This window comes from Mchenga conophoros, linkage group LG7 (assembly GCF_057382185.1).
Source record: "Mchenga conophoros isolate Kocher_MC1m ecotype Shallow Benthic linkage group LG7, M_conophoros_male_GT1.1, whole genome shotgun sequence".
Taxonomy (NCBI): Eukaryota; Metazoa; Chordata; class Actinopteri; order Cichliformes; family Cichlidae; genus Mchenga; species Mchenga conophoros.
Window position 1 is genome coordinate 66,184,004 of NC_140532.1, and position 23,412 is coordinate 66,207,415.

Consider the following 23,412-nt stretch of genomic DNA (forward strand, 5'->3'; position numbering starts at 1 on the left):
AAATCATTTAAAACAAAATATTAACCGACAAATAAACCCCAAAATATAAGTAAACTAACAACAAACTTTAACTAATTTCAAAAATAAGAACAAAAACAAAAATAAAGAACAAATAGCTCCAACAGTGCTATTGATTTAGAATAAAATATCCTCAGTTTCTTCTGTTATTCGCCTAATAGTTGTATTTAATATGTATTTAATGTCACAAACTTTGACCTCAGTTTAAGTACTGAATCATTTTCTGCGATGGTAATCAAAAATAATGGAAACTCTGGTGGATTAAAGCGCGCTACCTGTGCTTTTATTTTGTATTCTGGTCTTCCGGTTCGCGGTTCCGCTGCTGTTAATGGTGAGTGTGACGGGCGGAGGGAGCAGGCTACCTGAGAGCGTTTTATTTTAGCCGGGTAACGTGTGAGCTACAAAGCAGAACTTTCTCTCGTCGTTTTTTATAATTTTAGTGGGAAACTCGCTACATTAAAAATATATAATAAATAATGGTAAGCAAAATGCCGCCAAGTTTAGCTTACATCTGGTTAGCTCGCTATTTTCTTAATTGGCTCGGTTGTAGGCTAACACTTCTTTTTCTGTAGAGATCTTTTTTATTTTGAGCTGTAGGTTTTTAAAGTAACGTTAACTTGTCAGTTAGGTGCGGAATATGTTTCGACAGTCTGCGGAGCCTCGTGTTTTCTGGAGGAAACTGAAGGCGTTTGTAAAGGTAAAGTCATAATGGCTAATTTTGTTAGCCAATTAACGCCACTGACGCGTCCCCCCCACAAGCTTTTAATGACACTACCGTGGCAAATAATTAGGGCATTGTGTTTTAAAATACACAGTATAATAATTAAGTCAATATAAATAAACTGAAAATGCTCTGTGGTTTATGGAAAAAGGTGAAGTATTTTCAAGGTTTGCACTTTAAATTGCACATCAGGGATTCCCAGTATATTTAACGTTTATTTACAGAATGGTATTAAAACTACGTGGGGCGTCTTAAATAGTTTTTAATGTAACTGCTATTACAAAACATGTAAACCAGGAGATATCCTCTTAATACAGAACCACAACATGATATAGTTGTAAAGTAAAGTAAGAGTTTTGTGGCTGCACACTTGGAGTGGAGGGAACTAGTTTGTGTTGGTATCACCAACAAATACTTTACTTTCATGTTGTGTGGAACTTGGATGATGCATCCTGTAGTTTTTTAAGTGGTGGTTGGCAGTGTCATTGACATTTCTGGTGTGGATTTTGTCCCCTGTTGGCCCATATGTGCCTCCACATTTCTGAGTCGATGCAGGAAAAACCTTTATTTTTCTAGTACTTAGAAATCTGAGTTTAAGGTATGTGTGAGTCGCGGTTGTTTTATTTACAGAAAGATTCATCAATGGTTGCTATCTTTTTTTTTTTTTTTCTCAAATAGAGGAAAGGCCGCATTAAGGCCCAGGGGAATATTTTGAACTTCGATTTATGTTAAGCTTTTTTAGTAGAGTCCAAGATTAGATCTCATTTTATTGAACAGATGCATACAGTGAAGTAAAGTAATAAGTAAATAGCCTTCTCTCCATTTTCCCCATTCAGACACTCTCTCTCCAGCGGCAGATGATGGAGAATCTCATCATAGCCAAAGCCAGGCAGGATGCTGTATCCTTTGAATATGGTAAACAGTTGGATTTACTGCATGGGGCTTTAAGGTTTGTAGCAATCCAAATGCAAAAAAACAAAGATGTGTATTAATTTTGAGCAACAATCCCCGCCTTGATGCTTGCATTATGTTCAAATGCCAATGAAGTAGGTGGTGCATTGCTGGGAATTGGGCCAGGAGAAGAGAGAATGGTTAAAGCGGAAAAGGACATTAAACTTCGGATTTCTGATTTAGGAATGTTGATTTTTGCTTCTTTTTTTTTTACGTTCATCCTTTAGCTGAATAAGCTTTGCTTTTGTTGTTTGATGTATCCTAAATTTTATGCTCTCTGAGTTAAGCGGTCCTTTTTGGATCGCCTTGTTTAAATTGCAGAGTTAGTTGTGGAAACAACACACTAAGAAAGAAATCACTCTTTGCAGAATCACCCACTCCACTGGCATAAACAGTACTTTTAGATTCCAGCCACGGTGTGGCTTCAGTGCTGTGGATAGTTTGGATCCACACTAACACTGCAAAACACCAAAATCACACAATAGCAAACTAACTTGCTGAGCCAAACTCTGTGTTGTGTAAGGTGATTTGAGTGTTTTTTGTCAGTGGAGGCTGGTGGAGTGTAGTGGCTTCACTTTCCCAGTGAAGTTCACTTTCCTCAGTCAGTGATGCTGACCCACAATCGTTGTTGTTATTATTGTTAGATATTAAATATGCTTTGACAAAGTTTATTGAAAGTTCTGAGTAACCAGCTGCTTTTAAATGACTTGTAAAGTTGACCTGTTGCTACAGCAGAAAATGCAAAGATGTGCATTTTACATTCAGACTAAAAACCAACAGATTTTTGATCCATATTACTCAAATGAGACTTCCCAGTGTGTTGGAAATCTCTCTGGTTAAACGGTCGTACAAATGTAAAACGTGGTGACACTGATAATGCAGCTCACCTGTGTTTCATCAGCTGATCTGTAGGTCGTACAGCTTTTTGTAAAGCTCTTTTACATTTGCTTGAAAAATGACTGAAGCTTTTAATCAGTTACTGATTGCTGATTAAGTTTATACTTGTAATACTAAAAAGTTGTTACAAGCTTCTTATCAAAGAAAAATCCATTGGTTTGGACATTAGTGGCAACATGTGAGTAGTATAACTCTCTAAAGCTTTAATGAACTTTATAAGATTTCCCAGGATATACTCACGTCTTATCCACGCAATGGTTTGGAGATTTCCTTAATGTTGACATTAGCTACAGCGGAAGATGGAGGACAGAAGACTGAGGCTGCAGGAAGAGGCCAACAGGTACAGTGAGCTTTTCATTAACACAGTGAATTAAACTAAAGCATCTTTGTTTTGGTCACCTTAAATGTAAATGTATAAGAGCTGTGCACTCCTCTTTGTGCTCATGCCTGATGCAAGCTGGGACAGGAAGTTATATTTCTAGGGAGGTGTTATATGATGACCGATAGGTTTGCACTGTGAATTTCATACAGAAGTATAAAGTCCCTGCAATAAATCACAGATGTCAGGAAAACTGGACACACTTTTGAAAATTATTTTTTAAAAGTTCTGTAAATAACTTATTTTTTTTAATGCACAGATTGAACTCTGTAGCTATAAATAGGTTTCCATAATATTTCTCATTTCTTTTCTTCACACCTGCATGTAATTAATTCCTTCTTCTATTTGCACATTTGGTTAACCAGACATGACAGTGATCCTGTATTAAGTATAACGTCTGTGCTGTTATTTATAGCATTTATTGACCAAATTACAGTGTTTATAAACTGTGTAAATAACCTACTGCATAATAAACCAGAGATTGCAGGTTTCTTGCTGGGGTTTTGCAGTCAGGACAAAAACATAGTGGCTGTTGGAACCTCAACAAGGGGATCTGCTTCCAAAATTAGCGATCACTGGCAGGCATACAATTTCAGTAACCTCTCCTGTGTGTGCGTTCGTCATTCCAGGAGATTTGCAGCGTCTGGGGCAATGACTCCAGAGGAGCGAGAGCAGCGTATTCTCTACACCAATGTTCTGGAATATGAACAGGACCATGTAAGTTTAAATGCTATTAAAAAGTGTTGGCAGGTGTAAATGAAGATTAGAAGACTTTGCATAGCAGCAAATAATTCAAGTACAGTAAACAAGATGGCAAACTCTGGACCTACATATTTATTTCCTCTTCAAATCTCCAGTTTCCAGCAAAGTATCTTAGTTTGTTCCAAATCACACAGAGTTGCATGTTGTTGTTTTTCTACTGATGCAGTGTCGATGCACAGCAAGTTACAGGCAGCCCACGTTTCAGCAGTCCCCTCTGTTTTCTTTCACAAGTTCTCAAGTATTGAGTTTTATGTTGGTTAATTAATGACTAATCACTTAATAGACCTTTATATATGTGTTTATGACGTTTTTGTTTTGGCCTCTTTAGGATTGGCCCAAACAGTGGAAAGCCAAAATGAAGAAGACTCCTGATGTCTCGTTAGTGTCAAATCTGGTCTCCTACCTGCTCAGGTAACTGACAACAAGGTGGAAAACGGTTTATTTTTCTTGTGTGGAGAAATACCTGTGCTATTTATTTGTGCTTTTTTTTTTTTTTTTTTAACACAACAAGACACAGTCAAAGCATTCAAATGTTGTGACTGCTCAGGATTGTCCTTTCTGGGTTTTATTCAAGTATTGGGGTGTTTAAGTGGTGTTTTGTCAATCAGAAGGGTAGTTTGGCTTGAGTGTCTGGAGAATTGCAAAGAGACGAAACCAGGCAGTAAGCCGAAACTAAAGTAACGAATAGGGAAATATGCATAAAGGCAAAAAACTGTCTGCCACGACTTCAACAACACCAGAGAAATTGAGCTGAATTCGAGGATTGATTTGGCTTTCTCTTTGTCCTTTGGTTTGACATGTAGTTAATAAAAGTTTCACTTATTATTATCAAATTTACAGTAAAGTTAAACACAATAATAAATCATATACAGCACAGATTTTATAGAATATGCATAAACGGTTGTGTATTTGCTTCAGATGGTTTAACTGTGCTACAGAATTAGGCAGTCCTAATCCTGCATGTACTTGTTTCACTGAGAGTAGTTTGGACTTCTGGTAGAGGAGCTCATATGCGTGTACACACACAGCACCGCGCGATGACAAAGCAAACACGTTTGTCAGAGTTTAGAACGAATGCAGTCTGAAGAGAGCTGCATGCCTTTAATGAAGAAACACTCAGCTCTAATCCATTTTAAGACAAGTGAAACACAATGTAGTGCAGAGTATTTACAGATGAATGATAATGAACCTTCTAAAAGATGTTCAGTCATTTAATGATCTTTAATGATTTCTGGAGCACAGTTTGTTATTAATCTGTGGACTTGGAAAGTTTTTAAATTGTGTTATCCCACAGCCGTTTCTGATTTTGCATCGTCAGTGGATTCTGTTATCGCTCTTAACTGTGTCCTCAGCCGGTCCGACCACCCAGTTGTGAAGCTGCTGAGGAAACATCAGTACCGAGTTTACAACCGGCTGTACCCCATCGTTAGTAAAGGTCTCCCTAAGAGTCCCGCCATGCCACTGAGACCACGTCACAGCATTCACAACCCACTTCATCCAGGTAAGGGGTTGGTTTGGAAGACAGTGGGTTCATATTTATGTTCTCTTGGCTTCTTTTTTGTGCAAACTAGTTTAAATTTTTGTTAATGAGGATTTGAGACAGAACACTGGATTCAGCTCTACTCTGTATGGGCAGCATTTAGAGGTTCTGGACTCGTGATGCTGTTAATTGGAGTGAACCAAGTTACGTTAATGTTAATGTTCTGAATCACACAGAGACTCCGAAGAGACCAGTCAGGACAGCATGTAGTACCCAAAGTGTAAAGAGCTTCAGCACAGACTCCTTGATTTCTCCCTCGCGCTCCCACAACCTCATCCCTAAATATGAGGAGGAAGAGGCGGAGGAGCCCAGCGAGCAGGGGACAATGGACCGGGAGAACTCATTTGAAGATCTGGAGCAGTTTGTGACTCAGATGGATTGGGTTCAACCCCCCAGCAGCACAGACGACACTGCCTCGGATTCAGATTCGGTCTGCGATTTTTCTGTGCCGCTGGAGCAGGATGAGAGCCACGTCCAGGAGCTGGAGAAGAGAGCGCTTAAAGAACACCTGAAAGCTGTCGTCAAGGACGTTCATATTGCAATCGGTGAGCACAGCTTGTTGTTTTGGAACAGCAAACTCTTCTCTTGTCACGACATTTGCATTCATTGATGGGAGTTAAATGATACGGCTGTGTTCTGTCTTTCAGATCAGCTTCTGTCTTTGTGTTTGCTGTCCTTTGAGTGCCTAAACACTGCCAGCTTTAAGGACCTGTGTCTCGCCAGCATTGAGGAAGCCTTCTTCACACCTCTGTGGAGCGCCCTAGTGGCTCTTTTCAGGTAGTGCACCTGTAATCCTCAGTTCTGTGCCAGAGGCACAAAGGTGCCGAAACACCAATAATCAAAGAGCTGTTTAGATGATAGAGATCTTATAATCGACTATGGCCAAATGTAACCAAATTCTTGAGAAATATAGTGCATAGAAACTGCTTTCCTATTAAATATTAAATTATACGTACTATTAAGTAACTGCCTTACTGCTTCTAATAGATTATTCATCCAGATTTGAACACCCAAATTTAAGCTTGGCTTCCTGCAGGTCGTTAAAAGTCTGAGTTCCCATAAAACAGATATTTTTAAGGTTGTGAAGAAAAAATAAGATAAAACAAGTTAACATGTTTCTAACATTGTTGTCCCTTTATCACCCATATTTATTAAATTTAAGTTTTAGTGTGGGACGAAACACTAGGAGGCATTAATTAGTGTTGGTGACATCTTTAAATCCCCAACAAAATTCAAAGAGTCATTTATTGTCACGTAAAAGAAATGTGACAAATACTGTATAGTAATGACTTCACTGTTGAGCAGTCATGCAAACTGCTACTTAGTGCAAATAATAATACACAATTTTAGCTTTTTACAGCCTTAATTAAACTCGCTAACTTACTGTTAGCAAAATGTTCTTCTGTCACAGAGTGTAGGGTGTGAGACGGTGCTCTTAGGAAAACACAGGTGCAGTGCACGTGCCGGTTCAGATCTAGAGGTAATTTGTGAAAACGTTTACCTGAATTTAAAAGGTTGCTGCAGAGTAGAGAAATGGATCAAAACAGGCTGCATGCAGAGAGAAATGAGTCTTAGACGTATGTTATGCTGTCTGCTTAAACTGGATGGAAAAGGCTGCTACAAATGTAGCTTTCAGACTGTGTAAAAACACTTAAAAAGTTCATTTAACCAGTGGGTCAAGGTCCCTGACCAGCATGGGGCAGTGCTGCTCTTGTTTTTGCTCAGCTTCCCTCATCTGCTGTTCTCTGGTTGGGTTCTCAACTTGTTTGTGTTGCAGATTTCGCTGTAGTTGACTGTGATGGTACTTCTAACATTATTGTGGTTTATATTTGATTCCCAGTTGTGTGCTGTGCCATTAATTTTCCGCATTTCCTATACTCAACCTTTAGTTTAGCTGGATTCAAACAAATTCAGTGGTAGTTGGTGTCGTGGCACTGAAGTGAGCTGGGTGATTTAGATAATTAAGATAAATATAAAAAATATGTTTAAAATAAAATTTAAAGCTCTTGCAAGAAGCCAGAAAATTAGAGTTTAAAGATTTTATGTTGGAAACAGCTTGAAAGAAATTTGAGATCCGATCTTCAGCAGTATCCCTGTGTTTGTCGGTCAGACCCGCCCTGCGCTGATGCATGATTTCAAAACACGAACGCTCAGCTGGAGACTTCAGAAAGGTGACATCACCTGCATCACCATGGCTGTGTTCATCCTTTATATACAGTCCACTGTTACCACATGGAAGCTGTATCGTTTCTTGAATGACGGAGGAGAATTTTAAGTTTTATTGATACTAATAATTATGCATCAACTTGCCATACTTTTTACTTTATTGCAGAAATAAGAAGTGGAATAGCAAGAATTCTGCTCTGCAGTGTCTCGTGGTGATGTGCCCTAATTTTAGCTAGAAGCTAAAGTGGAACTATTTTTGTTGAGTTTTATGTTAAGCAGGTATGAGGGTGTCAGACAATGATCCTGTGGAAGAGCGATGTGTTGTGCTCATGTTCTAAATATTAACAACCACGTCAAGAAATAAGAAAAGCTTCTTGATTCTGGGGTTTTTATTCCACTTTAGGGTATGTTTTTAATCAATTAGACAGCAGGAGCTCAGTCTGTGACAGTTATCCAGCTTAGTTTCCAGGAAAGCTTTAAAAAATTATTCCTCATTCTGCCATCGACTAGGAATAACCTGGAGTTTAAATATCCAAAATGTACCCCCTACACAACCACTACCAAGTTTTCATGTGACGCTTCCTAGACTTGTATCATTCTTTGCTCCGTTTCCATCATTTAGTTATTTGTCCGTTTGTTGGATTTCGCTCTGGAGCCATATGTCTTTGATTTCAGGAAGGTGTATGTAGAAAGGGAGGAGGCCTACGAGACCAGTGTGAAGCTGTACAGCGATGTTTCACCTAGAGATATCGGCATTCCCTTGAAACTGTTTCCCCAAAATACCGGTTCCCCACAAGGTTCCTACCCCTACGGGTCTGCTATCCAGGAGCTCAAACTTCTCATTCATGACCGATGTCCACAGAGGAAACTGGAATGCATTGGTGAGTCAGATTGTGTTGTTTTTATTCTCGTTTACACAAAGGCAGAGTTTTGGGATGGAAAGCTGCTCTTAAGAGAGGATTAATTCCAATTGAAAGAAGAAATACACCCTTTTCTGGCAGAAAACCATGGTCTGAGGCTTGGTACTGCTCTGCCTCTAACCTCCTCACGCTAATTTTTATTTTAGTATTTGCAGGTTTTGAAAGGTACAAAAAACATTTAATTTTGCTTCGTTAGAAGGGTTTCATGTTTGTTCGAAACTCTTTGGTGACTGGTGACGTGTCCTTTTGAATTTTAAATTCAGTCTGTTTTTAATCATAAGACCTCACATTTATAGAAAACTAAGTGTTATTATTCATCAGCATTAAACTTTACTAAAAGCTCTCTGCATCTGTAAAGTGTGAGGGCAGCCAGCCGTTAGGTGCACGTCCTCAGAGTGAAGAAGGCATAAGTCAATTCTTCTTGTGAGCTTTAAAGATAAACAGTTCTTGGCCAGATGGTCTCTGATGTCACTCTAAACCAGCATTTATGTATTTGCACTAAACCCAGAAAAAAACATTTTGTTCAGTAAATGATTGAAATAATAATTTTGTACCTTAAACTTTGCTTTGAGTCCATTTTTGTCAGTCTCAGACCTTTGACAGTCGGTCTGTTCTCACAGCAGCTGAAATCTAATGACTGTGTGGGCTGACTCATTATAAACAGAATATCAGCCTACTGCCTGCTCCTGTCACACAGTCTGCTTTAGGTCATTGTCCTGCTGTAGGGGGAAATAGCCTGCGAGGTCTATGGCCGTTCCCTCCACTGCAGCGCCCGAGGCGTTCACACCTGCTCCATGTAACATGTCAGATATTTCCGAGCACGTTCTTTCTCATCAGAACACCTCAAACTCCAAATAAGATTCATCTGTCTGTAACACTTTGTCCCAACGCATCTGTTTAATGTCCCAATGCGCCCTTTGTTTTTTTCTTTCCTCTCAACTTTGCATCCAAACCTGTTTCTCTGGCTGCTATCTCTAATTACTGGGTCAATACTTCGATATCTTATATTATATTTGAAGCATTCAGTCTGTATTGCAGTGCTCCATGAGTTTTATCGTTTCTTGTGTTTTGTTCCAGTGAGGACGTTACGCCTGATCTGTGCCTGTGCCGAGGATTACAGGTGTCTTCATGAAGGGGACGCGACTCCCAAAACAGCGGCCATGTGAGTAAATGATCAGCTCCAGTAAGTATCTGGGCCTTTACTGTGGTACTGCACTGACCAATCTTTCTTTTTCACTAACACACAAAAATGACAAATGTAACTGAGAAACAATGCAACAGTTATACAACACAGTGGTGTATTGTTCTTTTAGTTGAATTGCTATAAAGTACACCTCATTAAACTTAAATGAAAGCCCTTTCCTCATTGCATATTCCTCCTAATAGGAAGGGAAAGACTCTTCCGAGATCCGCTCATAAGTACCCAAACATCATTTAAGGGGTCCCTGCCTTGGTAGCTGCCCTGTCAGCTCTCATCACTGCTCATTTAGGTCTGGCACAGCAGGCGCTGTCTTGGGTCTGTTACCCTCCTGTAGAGCGCCTCTTCCTGACCAGGCCCAAAAGTGGGTCGTCCTGGCTGAGCCTGGAACACACCATGGTCCAGTGAGGAGGTTTGGGGAATAAATGAAAAGGGATGGAGTTTTGTGGACTGAACAGTGATACCCAGAGACAAATGCTCAGTAGGTTGTAGCATGCATAGGGTTCAGCAAATTAAACGCGTTCTTTGTTGACAGAGTTGGACCAAAACTTTGTAAAATAAATGGCAGCCGAGCTCTGCATATTTCTCATCGTGGCTTCGTATTATCGCTGAACTGTATCCGCTAGAGAACGTGTTAAAATCAGCATGAGTTTGGGCTTCATCTGTAATTTGGGCTGACAGTATTTTGGCATTATTATTTATGCAAACAGAGACTGAGACTTCTAGTGACCGCAAGTAAACAATGGGTGGGGATCATAGTCCTAGAATAAGAGCATTTATGAGGCTGTTAAAAGGACCACACTTAAGTTAAGGTTAGACGTTTTATAATAGGACTCGTAACAGTCGACTCAAAACCTAGGGGGGATATGTCAGCAGCTTTTAAATGGGTTTTATGTGTGATTAATGCTTGTAAAAATCCTGTTTGCTCCAAGAGTCAAGGGGGAAAACATCTTCCTCCTCCAGAAAGCTCTTGGATACGTTTTCTTCTTTGTACACTCCAGTTGTTGTTGTTGTTGAGCGGCTGAGGCAGTGTCTCCTGCTCCATATCTGTCTCTTTGCATCGGAGCGCTTGTGACGTGATGAGACACGGCAGTGGAAGAGTTGATTGGGCGCAGCACTTCTCAAAGCTTTTGATCCAGAAAAGTTGTGACGTTGAGGGATTTTGATGTGTACCCTCACGACGCTAAAAGAAACAACTGGGCAACAAATGTCTCTCCAAGAAATGCAAACCTAATCACGCTGCACTTGTTATGTGGAAACATGAATCACGCTGTGTCCTGCCACAGCAGACATTTCAATCGGTGACTATTTTAGATTTCACAGAGCTTTGTTACCATCTTGTAGTAAAGATGAAATCTCCAGGTTGGACTGGACTTTGGCCCCAGACTGCCAGCGCTGGCATGTTTTTCTTTGCTGATTGCAGCTCAGTGCAGGGCCATATGTGACTGCTTTTCTTAGTCCCTTTTAAATACAGGTTGCCTTTGTGGATGCCACTGTGACTCACAGAGTGGGTGTTTTTAATCCAAGGCCTGACTCAGATTGGAAAGTCGTTTTTTAAAAATCTAATCAAGATGTTTCACAGAGAGAGTGTGTGTGTATGTGTTAATATTTATGTTTATATTGCATATTTATCTCTCCTTGTGTATATCGAGTACACCAGTGCAACAACACTGAAGCGCACTATTTATTGTTCGCTGCGTGTTTCCGTATGGATTGATCTGCTGCAGCGTTTCGGTGCCTGACTGGTCCCCCAGCTTTGTCTTCCAAAGATGCATCTGGTCAGGATTTGTGTGCTTTGGCTTTAGCTGGTGTTTCGTTGTTCAGTATATAGAAAATTTGTTTAAGAAAAATACAGCGACAAAATGTAATTTAAACTTCACATCACGGCGCTTCCTGCTTTACCTTAAAAATTAAGATTTTTATATCATAGCCATTTTGTCCTATTTCACCCAGACTCGCACTGGGATTAGGGTTGGGACTGTTTCCCATTTCCAGTGTGATAAAGGCGAAGGTGTGCTATACCAACAGAGTCTCGCTCACATATAATAAAGGATCTAGCCTAACAGTTTAAGTGCTAGTACCTCGCAACATTTTCCAGGCTCTTCTCTACTTTTGGTCCACAGTTACCTGAAGTGATTCAGTCTGATTTTACTGTGTATTTGTAAAATTGCTCACCTGCCTCTCTGATTTTTCACCATACCCACCCCTTGCACACAGTGGAATCTCTCACCAGTAAATCTTGGACAAACCAGTGTCTCTGCAAGTGAGGAGGCCCGTTAAGCCCTACTTTAAAATCAAAGCAGACAAACATCCTCATTCTGTTCTTCTTGCTTTAGTTTTGAGATGCTGATGATGGACTAATGTAGCTGCTACCCACACATGGATTAATTTCAAATGGTGCCGTGTGCGCATATTGGCTCACGTCTCCTTCACTTATATTACCAGACACGACCTGAAATGTTAGTGTGGCAGATATATTTAAAAAATGATTCTGGCTGTGATTCAGGATGATCGTTAACAGGCTGTTGGAGATCCCTCCGAATGTTGTTGGTCTTTTCATTGATCATTGACCCAACAACACTAGTTCAATTAAATATTCCCTCAGAATTTAGACGGGTTTCCTTTGGGGTATTTTTTGCTTTCACTGTAAAATAAATTCTTTGTATAACCAAATTAGAATTATTTTTCCTGGCCTTTACCCTTACTCTTTAGAATCTAGTTTTAGTTGGTGGTTTGTTGTTTTGTTTTTTGTACTAGTTGTCGTCTTTTTATTCTGTGAAAAGCCATCTAGTCCTTTTTTTTCCCTTCCTCTTCTATTGTGATCCTCTGTATTCCCTCTACATCCATTTAATCGGGAAATTTTCTGTCTTTCTGCTTCTGCCGTTTGCATTTTTAAACTTTTTGTCCACTAAAGAGCCCTGCAAAGCCATAATGTGGCCTAATCTTCCCTGAGAGATCAGTACTTGTGCATGTGGCTGGACTGCATTGTATCCTTGGAATGCAGAGACACCAGTTTTCGTGTGAGCGATCGATGTGTATGTTTACAGTAGTGAACTCTGAAGATTAGAGTTCAGGGCTTGCGATTGTGTGAGTATGTGAGGTCCGGCTCCCAGCGGTTACATGAGCTCGTCCACACCTTCCAGAACCCGCAGGAGGAGAGTATCCAGTTGCATGTGCACCGGGTCAGTGGAGGGCCAGCAACCTGCCTTCTCACGCAAACTAGCAAACGAGCAGTTAGCCCTGCGTGTGAGTCCTGATAAACAAATGGTCACTGTCTGCACACAGGGAAAATGCTATCAAGCTGTCATCATCTCCCAGGCTGCAATTTGTCCTCCCAACAGATCTCAGAAAGGGAGCAAAGAGGGAAGGAGGGGGGAGGAAAAAAAGCTTTATCATTTCCATCCCCGAACAGGCATCCCGTTAAGAGCTACGTTTGATTTAGTTTCCTTTCAGTCCCCTGGAGAGTGCATGCAGTCATACTCTGTGAATGTCACTCTTTTTTTCCCTTCATCTTTATTTATTTGCTTTTGTTTTTCCCTCTTACTTGAACTTACCGCCTCCTTCCTTCCTTTCCTCTGACAGCGGTGCAGACGACCTGTTACCCATCCTGTCCTACGTGGCTCTGCGGTGTCAGTGTCCTCAGCTGGTGTCTGAATGCGCTGCTTTGGAGGAGTTCATTCATGAAGGGTGAGTCATCCGCATGGAAAGTGATGATGTCCCTGGGAGCAGATAAACTTACAGTTTGGTGCATAAATACATAAAATAACAGTAAAACGTGAGTATTTTGTTAACATGCTGCCGCTCAGTAAAATCTTATTTATTCCCAAGTTTAAAATTAAGAAACTTTTTGTCTGAAAGGCTGTAATGAGACCTTCCTCAGCTCTCTTAGTTGCCTCTTGTAGTGATTCTATATGAAGGACAAAACTAAAGCTTTGCTTTGCGTCGCGCTTCCATCCAACAGTGAGCAACAATGGCTAAAGGTAGATCAGAGTCAGCCAATCAGTGACGACAACCAGCACACCACCGCAAAAGGACAAGAAAACACTGTGGCTTCAGGTGGTGCCAGTGACAGCGTTAGTGAGCAAACAAACAGGGGCTGATAGTTGGCTGTAGCGTTTCAGGCCCTCGGGTGAAGACTGCAGTCGGCATCGGCTGTATATTCTTTATGTGGAGGGAGAGTCTGGATTTTGGAATCAAATCTAAACCAAATTTCTTTCTTCTAGCTAATGATACTGAAGACTAGCTAGCCTGCTAGTTCATTCAGACTCATCTGAGAAGTTGCTGATGGTTATTTTAAACTGGGCAGCTAACGTTGGCCCTGTTTGTGCAGAGTAGCTAAATTAGAGCTAGCTGGCTAAAAATATCCTTACTTGAGAACATTATTGTTATCGAAGTCACAAAAATTTCATCAAATAAAACGGAATTCAGAATTATGTTGATTAGAATCTGACTGCTCGATGTCTGCTGGAGACACAAACGTGACAATAAATAGCAAACACACTGACCATGAGAAATGATGCTGACACTGGGTCTTCTGTGCAGATCTAAATAAACACAAAGCAACAGCAGTGCTTCCAGTTTTCATCTTTGTCAGGGTTAAAAATCCAAATCAAATGTTTTTCAGGCTGAAGTTTTGTTCTTTTCTGATGATGATCGGTGCAGAGCACGCTCATGTCACCAGAAGCAGCTAAGTGCTGTTCTGCTTGAGCCATACGTCTTTGGCAGAGTAGCATGTGAGTTTACACACCACACCCAAAAGGTCTCGTCATATCTCCAAAAAGAGTGGATTGTAAAAGCCGGTTGGTTAGACTGGCATTGGCTGAGGAATGTCAGGATATTTGGGATTTGGTTTTCTTCTCTATAAAAGTGCAAATAAAGTCCTTGAGTTTAGATCATTCATGTTAGAGGAGAGACTCCCGTTCTCACAGAAATGCGTTGAAGTAAAAGCTGCATGAAAAGTATAGAAAGATGGGTTTTTAAAAGAATAACTGACCTCGAATCACAACGTACACTTAACTCAAATCAGAGCAGTAAAAAGAAGTTTGACTTTAAACTCAGCCACAAATGTCTCTGATATTTTCATCTGAGGTAAAAAAAAGCTGACTGTAAATTCCTTAATTAAGGAGTTAACTTAGTTTTTAGTCTGCAGTGTGAAGGATTAAACGCTGTGTTCACTGATAACATGAAAGTGCAACTGTTTGTGCGCCGCTACCCTGATCAGTTTGTCTATGATTGTGACTTGGATAAAGATCGGAGCGCATTTTATGAGTAATTGATGCAGAAATCCCGCTAACTGTAGTGGCTTCACAAAATGTTTCTTCTCCTTTTTTCCTTCAAATGCACGTTTTGTTCAGAATTTCCAGATAACAGCTGAGCGATAAGCATCTTATCGCTTTCCTCTTTCTGTCCCCTCTCGTGTCTCGATCCTCTTAGCCCCGGACTCAGAGTTGAGTCCTGGCCTCGTCTGCATCTCGTCTGCTGTCTCTAAAAACCTCCTTGGTTATGACTTGATCTTTTCATATAGCATCCATGACTTTCTTTTGCTCAGCCTGCTCACCGTGTAATGTGTTCATAACTCCAAAAGTGGAGAAAAATTGTTAGTGTAAAACTATAAAACCTTTTACTATCATCCACTTCTCTGTTTCAGCTATTTGATAGGAGAGGAGGGATACTGCCTCACCTCCATGCAGAGTGCTTTGGCCTATGTTGAGTCTCTGCAGCCCGGCGTAGCTCAGCTTCCTGCGGGAAAGCTTATATGAAACAGGTAAGGGGATATCCATACATAACATGGATGCTTTGAAGATGAGCTTTTCTGTAAAGGTTATTGTGACATTCGTGTTATTGCACAGTGACTTAAACATCCTGCAGAGAATAAGCTTTTCATTACCATCTACCTGAGGGATGCATCAGTGAGATTAATGGGTCAGTGAGGTAACCTGTGAACGCAACCTGGTCAGCTGCAAGTAAAACATCAGAGCCTGACGTGCCTCTGACAGTCAGACGTGTTTGGGCTCGTCTCATTGTTGTGTGCATTAGGGAACATAAACACATAGTGTTGGTATAGCAACTTATTAAAATCATGTAAAAATTTATCTTGGTGTTATCACATATGTACTGTTGAGCCATGCCTGACTGATGCGGCCAAATGAAGCCCAGCTGTAAAGTTACAGCAGTGCAAAGTGTCACTGGAATTTGCCTCCATTCAGATGGTGACGCTAAAACAGTTCGCTGACACTGAATCTGACACTTCTGCTGTGGCAGCTACAAGAATACAGATTAAAACACACAGTCTGGTGCAGAGTCGGCGCCGAACATACTGAGTAACCTTTAATGTTGAACTGCGTGCAGTTTATTTGCAGCTGTCACTGTAAAATAAATATATTTGCCCCCTTTTATGTGAGTGCACGCAGAGCCTGAACCAGAACACCTGGGTTAACAAAAAGTTAATAACCACGTTATACCTGTGACCTCTGACCGGTGTTTAGAGTTTGAAAAACAACTGGTTTCTCTGATTAGTTTAATCACAAAGTTGAACTCAAATGCAACCTTGGATAGCTAGCCAAGTTACAACTAACTGCCTCCAGCTTGCATAGCTCGTACTGCAGGAAGTTGTCAGCCTGGCAAATTTACAAGGCTGATCAAACTTGTGAGTTTGGATGAATTAGCTCAAGTCATCCAGTCGTGACAGAAGTTTTCTGCTTTAGATAGCTAGCACTTCATCTGCATTAGAAGCCATGCAAACACTGAAAGAAGAAAAGTGGATTTATGGAGTGCCATGTCTGTGTCTATTATGGCTCATCCTCAGCGTCGTGGCTTTACCAGGGAGTCAGCCTTTACTGCTAGCCCCTCTGCAGCCCTCTGTGAGAAGTCCTTTCTGCCTCACTTAGCCTTCACGTCCCAAAACTGAGTAAAACCTGAGTCTGTAGCAGGAGGCCCTGCAACCACTCGGATGAACAAATTGACTCCAGTCTGTTTATTTTTTGTTTTTCTTCAACCAAATCTCCTTTGTGCCGTTTGTCTCCTGCTTACCGTGTGCTCTCAGGGACTGCGTGTCAGCCACCAGCAGAAGTCTGGTTTGTAAACAGTTTTTAAAAAATTATACACAAACATTAGAGAAGTCTGCTCTGACAGAATTCAGTGCTGTTGGTCATGGAAAAATGAGAACGCCGCCAATTTCACAGCAAAATGCTGCAGCACGACCCGTCTGAGTTGACTGACACTGGAAGTGCCGCACACGTGCAGATCCTGAAATATATGATGCAGTTTCATCTGAACGAGCAGACCGATGGATACTTCTTGTTGTGTTTTGATCTGCTGTTAAACGAGCGAACACATTTCCAGTTTTGGCATCGTTCTGAAAAGCTCATCTGGAGGAAGGTTTGAAGTGTGGATGCAGTTGTGAAAAGAGGTCGTTGAGATGGAGCGATAGCCGGAGGCAAGGCAAGTTTATTTGTACAGCACAATTCAACAACAAGGTGATTCAAAGTGCTTTACAGAGACATTAGAAACAAGAACAAATAAAAAGCATGATTTAAAATTGATTAAAACAAGCAAATAAACTAACTAATTAACTAACAAACAAACAAACAAACAAAACAGTAGATAAAATCAAAACAGATAAAATCAGAACAGTAGATAAAATCAGTAGTTAAATGTAAGTTTTGAAATTTAAGCTTAAAGTGTGGATTTGGTGCTTTATTCAAATGCAGCTGAGAACAGGTGAGTCTTCAACCTGGGTTTAAATAAACTGAGTGTTTCAGCTGATCTGAGGCTTTCTGGGAGTTTGTTCCAGATATAAGGAGCATAAAAGCTGAATGCAGCTTCTCCGTGTCTGGTTCTGACTCTGGGAACTGATAAAAGACCGGATCCAGATGACCTGAGGGATCTGGATGGTTCATACTGGGTCAGGAGGTCACTGATGTATTTTGGTCCTAAACCATTCAGAGCTTTATAGACCAGCATCAGAACTTTAAAGTCTATCCTCTGACGGACAGGCAGCCAGTGTAAGGACCTCAGAGCTGGACTGATGTGGTCCACTTTTTTGGTCTTAGTGAGGACTCGAGCAGCAGAGTTCTGAATGAGCTGTAGTTGTCTGACTGATTTTTTTAGGTAGACCTGTAAAGATGCTGTTACAGTAATCAAGCCTACTAAAGATGAATGCATGGACTAGTTTTTCCAGGTCCTGTTGAGACATCAGATCTTTTATCCTTGATATATTCTTGAGGTGATAGTAAGCTGACTTTGTTATTGTCTTAATGTGTTTTTCTAAGTTTAGGTCTGCATCCATCACTACACCCAAATTTCTCGCCTGGTTTGTGGTTTTTAGATGTATAGATTGAAGTTCTCTGGTGACCTGTAATCGTTTTTCTTTGGCGCCAAAGACTATTACCTCAGTTTTGTTTTTGTTTAGCTGGAGAAAATTGTGGCACAACCAGTCATTGATTTCCTCAATGCATTTACCAAGAGCCTGTACAGGGCCTCGGTCTCCTGGTGACATTGTGATATATATTTGTGTGTCATCTGCATAGCTGTGATAGTTTATTTTGTTGTTGTTTATAATCTGTGCCAGTGGGAGCATGTAGATGTTAAACAGAAGGGGTCCCAAGATGGAACCTTGGGGAACTCCACATGTGATACTTGTCTGCTCAGATGTGAAGTTACCTATTGATACAAAGTATTTCCTGTTTTCTAAGTATGTTTTGAACCAGTTTAGTACAGTTCCTGAAAGACCTGTCCAGTTCTCCAGTCGTTTGAGTAATATGTTGTGGTCAACTGTATCAAATGCTGCACTGAGATCCAGTAAAACTAGGACTGACATTTTTCCACTGTCTGTATTCAGACATATGTCATTAAACACTTTGGTCAGAGCGGTTTCAGTGCTGTGGTTCTGTCTAAAACCTGACTGGAAGGCATCGTAGCAATTATTCTGTTTTAAGAAGTAACTGAGCTGTTGAGAAACTGCTTTTTCAATGATCTTACTTAAAAACGGGAGATTTGAGATCGGCCTGTAGTTGTTCATTTGTGTCTTGTCAAGATTGTCCTTTTTCAGTATAGGTTTGATTACAGCAGTTTTTAGTGATTCTGGAAACACACCTGATAATAAAGAAAAGTTGACGATCTGTAACAGGTCTGACTCTAAAGTCTTTGAGACCTTTTTGAAAAAACTTGTTGGCAGGACATCTAAACAGCAGGAGGAGGAGTTCAGTTGACCTAAGATGTCCTCCAGGTCTTTGCTGTTAATAGGTTGAAACTGTTTCATGGTGTTTAAACAGTTTTTTGGTGGACACAGTACATATCCTGGATCTGCTGTTGATGTACCAATTGCTTGTCTAATTTTTTGGATTTTTTCAGTGAAGAATTTGGCAAAGTCATTGCAGGCCATGGTCGAATGAAGTTCAGCTGCCACTGACACAGGAGTGAAGTAGACTGAGACTGATGCATTACACCGAGGGATGAGAGTGTCACTGAATGGCCTGTCTGGCACCCAAGGTGCTGCTCTGCAGGATGGGGCGTGATGACACTGCACGTTACAAAATGTGACATTTCTCAACTGGCGTCTCCCAAAACTCCCAGTGACACAATGATTCCACTACAGCCAAGTATTGAACTCTGCAGACTGCTGCGCTGCACAGAGCTGTCAGCAACCGCAATCAGCTCTGTGCCGGAGAAGCAGATTTAGGTTGAATGTCTGGTTATATATGCTGTGTAGATGCTTTTCCGTGGCTTTGGCTTTAAAGATGATCAAAGTTCAGATTGGTATTTGAATGCTTCTTTTTAATAATGTACCATAGAAATCCCAGACCGCCTCTGAAGTAAGAAACGGTCATCAAACACGAGTCGACATGCGTTATGTCTGACTGTCAGCAGTTATTCTTACTGCGCATTTAATCCTAGTCACTGAAAGTTACCAACACTGACAGTGGAGCAGAGACACGACCACGAAGCAGACTTACAAGTCATCAATCTGCAGCAAAATGCTGAAAAGGTCAAATGCCCGTCTCTCTCTGTACTCAGATATGACCTTCAAAACATCAAGTGCAGGTCAGAGGAAACTGGAGGACTTATCGTTAATGTGCAGCGAGTTTAGGCGACTGTTGCAAGAAGCCTAACAAATTACAATGTTGGCTTACCAAAAAGCAGCTGTTTGACACATTACTGTAGCTGGGCATGCCACGATGTGTTAGTGGGTACCAGTACATTCATGGTTGTCAATACCTAATAGTTTGATTATGACAGTTTTAAAAAATTGTTAAATACTTGTTTAATTTGCTCACACGGCAACGGCAGACGGTTGATTTAAAATGGTAACGTCATGTTTTTGACCCGGACTGAAATGTTAGCGTGGCTGCAGAGTAGCTTACTCATGTTACTGCAACATTACAAACATTTTATCCTGTGCAGCAAAGTGAATTTCACACGGCAGCCGTCTCAAAAATCTGTAACGTGCATTTCAAAATAACAATGCAGAGTTCCTTCATCCCCGAGTCTTACTGCTCCTCCTATCGACCAATCACTGCAGAGCTTCAAGTCGCAATCTTCCTGCATTTGCAGGCATCACCCAAGAGCAGCTGTACCACCTGTGATTGTTTCCACCAAGCTGGTAAAACCATCAGCAACACAAATTGGCTCAAAGAAACTTCCATAACAAATAAGCTTTGATATATTTGTGAGTACTGTGCACGTAGTTCTACCCGCAGCTAATATGCAGACCTTGTCCTTGGTTAGGCTGAATAACCAATCAGTACCAATATGAGATCAAACAGTTGGAAACGGCAGCAAAATGTCTGAAGACGCAAGCATCAAATGAACAGTGTGTTCCAGATCTGTGGACTTCAACAGACGACCGAACCAACGCTTTTTACATCGTGATGACTTGCAGTCTGCATTGACAGCTCCCCTTGTGGTTACAGCTTTACGCCTGAATTATCTGACTGAATTTAAACGTCAACTTAAAATAAAAGACTGCTTGTAGTTACTTGCAGTACTTTTTCCCTTCAACCATAAAAGGCCGATGGGGTATTGTAGTCGCTCCTTTTCTGGATTATCGAGGATGCGTAACGACGTGATGGCTCTACTTGTTGCCGCTGTCTGCTCTGAGGCGCTCAGAGTAATGAAGAGTCCTTTTGGCCTTTCCTCACCTGGTTGTTTCCAGTCACTGTGTTTGGAGCAGTCGGCCCCTGATGAAAGCAACAAAACAAGTTTCGTTTATTAGCTCATCAGTGTGAAAGATGAATCTGTGTTCATCAGAAGACGTCTGCTGGTCCTCTAGTGACCCGTTTCATGTTAGGCACACACTTAACTACTAGTTTGTTTCCTTGTGTTTTTTAATGTGTATATTTAAGCTTTGTAGCTTTGTGTTTTGTATTTTAATCTAACCCTACCCTGAAAGTACTCACCGCTGACCTGGTTGGTGTTCAGAGGGTGTATTATGAATTTTGGTAATACCCACCACCACCCAAACCCCCTGCAAGATGGGATACTTGTTTCCTTGATCCTCTTCAATAAGATCCGGGAGGATACAGAAATGGCCTCATGCAGCTCATGCAGTGTAGATATTATATTATAAATGTATTGCCAGTAAAATCTTTCCCCATTGTGTGTTGTAGGCTGCTGCACATCCTTCCGTTCACCCCGTGACCCCTGCTGCAGTACATAAAGGCTCCAGCTGAACCTGCAGCTCCCTGAAACTGCATATGCATATTTTCTTGCACACATACAGACGTACGTTACATTTAACCAACCAGAGGGACTAAACTGGTGCCGGTGAGCCTTTTTGACCCCATCAGCGCCTGCTTTGGGACCTGTTGTGTTTTCAGACTGGTTGAAGTTGGACTTATCCAAGGATTGCTGTGTTTGCTGTCCAGACTTCTTCTGACATGCCTTTCTCTGCAGAAAGGATTGAACTACTACTTCTCTCCATCTCAAATGTTTTTGACCTTTTTGTGTCCGCGACCTGAGCGCGGCACGATGACCGCTTCCCTGCAGGGACTGACAGGCTCCTCCAACTATGTCTGAGGCAAATGCTGTAACAGAAGGCAAATATTCATGTGTTAACATGTTACTGAGAATAATTAGCGTGGGCTTCATTTACTCTCTCCAGCTGATGAAAGAAAACAGCGTTGCTAATGCTGATTTCCACCTTTATTGGCACCAGTTGGACTAATTGTTGCTCTATTTCAAGTATGTAGTTATTAAAATGCATTTTAATAAGAGCAGTTGCTGTTTGTAGCTCACATTCCAGTTATGCATGAATGACTTTAACTTCAGATTTCCTAAACTCATCGACTTACAAGTCCCCAGCACAGCTGCACGTTGGTGTTTCAGCTTCCTCTGCTTCCAGAGGGGAGGGGCTGAGCATTTATCCACAGGAGGCTTGGAGTGAAGTGATGTTTACGTACAGTAAGACGAATAAAACTGTCGCATCGGCATCAAAGAAAAGCAGTGTGAATGGGGCTTTAATGAGGAAAAGGGATAATGTGTCAAAACTTAATCATCTGATTCAGGAAACGATTAAAATGTGAAGGAGTTTGATTTGAAAAGCACTACTGAAGTTTACAGTGTGGGGTGTGCGTGCTTGGACTAGATTTGGAAAGTCATCTGTTCTAGGGAAACTCTTTTTAAAGAAATGACGCACATTTATAATTTTTGAATGCTTGTGTGTGTTTTTGAGGCATTCAGAGGTGAGGTTGTGTTGGATGTTCAGACGGACTCGGTGATTGGTGGAGATGTAGTGGAGGAGGAGCTCTGCAGTGTTTAGGTTGGGTTTTACTAACTGCAGGCACTCGGGTTGCTTTTCTCCTCATGTGGATGTTTTCCTGCACACTCACATTATCCAGGTTATTTCATAGCTTTTTTTTGTATCTTAGAGTTTTAAACCTTATTTTGACTCCTTCCTCCCCTCACATCTACACATATTAGATACTTGTCTTTTCTCTGGAAGCTGAGTCTTCAGTGCTGGGATGAGAATCAGTTGGGTCCACTTTCTTTTCTTCTTTAGATTAATTTCCTGCATATTTGGTGGAAACCAGTAGCTCTTTAAATCCCAGAAATCCTCAGTGCAGGTCAAATAACGTGAGCTACACTTCAGCTGTTTGAATCATTTACACTTCAGTTTACTGGATGTATCTTTTTTCCCTTTTTTGTATCCTCCCAAAACAGTGACATTTTTGGGGAGAATTTACTACTGCCTACAATTTCTGACAATTACATAAAGACTTGCCTCTGTAACGTTTACACAGTTAATAAAAATGTCAGAATGTGTTTTGTAAAGACGACTAAGGCGTCGATTTAATGTAAATGATTTATTGTCCACTGAGTCACGGTTTTATTGAACTGCTGTACTGTGAAACTTTAAAAATGATGAATGTGTTGGACAAATTAGACAATAAAGAGAAGAAATGTTGATTTGTTTTGTTTCCTTTTCTTTTTTGTTCCTGTAGAGGGAAAAATACATTTCAAATGAAATGGTCAAAATGCGTTTGACTTTGAGTCATGATACCCCGAGCCTAGCAACGATGTCAGACTTTTATCTTAAGTGTGCCAGACGAGTGAAACTTCCCTTTCTGTCCGTGTAAAGATGTTTGACTGTGTATGAATACAACATGTTGAAATTGTTGAAGTAAAACTTCAAAAGATCTGAAATGTATAAAATTTCAGGAGAAGCTGTAAAACTTGCAGTTCCTCTGATGACCACTGGAAGCAAGTTGGTTTCACATGTTCAAGTATCCAAGTTTACAACATTAATAAGTACATTTGCAGTCTGATAGAAAAGAACCTCTCTGGAGTTCACGCGTTTGTACGAACCCCCCTCTCCCTGACCTTAATCCAATAAAACACCTCTGGGACGTTATCAGTCAGGTT

General features: G+C 40.9%; 1 protein-coding gene across 1 annotated transcript in view; it reads left to right on the forward strand.

Annotated features, from left to right (window-relative positions):
- vps9d1 (VPS9 domain containing 1) overlaps positions 1-22,954 on the forward strand; it is a 36,976-nt gene extending 14,022 nt beyond the window's left edge. The window contains exons 6-17 of the mRNA XM_085280882.1: positions 1,576-1,638; positions 2,875-2,927; positions 3,596-3,683; positions 4,057-4,139; positions 5,081-5,229; positions 5,445-5,813; positions 5,916-6,045; positions 8,110-8,315; positions 9,432-9,516; positions 13,135-13,239; positions 15,200-15,316; positions 21,159-22,954. Of these exons, the coding sequence (XP_085137008.1) occupies positions 1,576-1,638; positions 2,875-2,927; positions 3,596-3,683; positions 4,057-4,139; positions 5,081-5,229; positions 5,445-5,813; positions 5,916-6,045; positions 8,110-8,315; positions 9,432-9,516; positions 13,135-13,239; positions 15,200-15,311 (1,443 nt within the window). The 3' untranslated portion in view covers positions 15,312-15,316; positions 21,159-22,954. The remainder of the gene's footprint in view (positions 1-1,575; positions 1,639-2,874; positions 2,928-3,595; positions 3,684-4,056; positions 4,140-5,080; positions 5,230-5,444; positions 5,814-5,915; positions 6,046-8,109; positions 8,316-9,431; positions 9,517-13,134; positions 13,240-15,199; positions 15,317-21,158) is intronic.
- Positions 22,955-23,412: the final 458 nt, after the last annotated feature.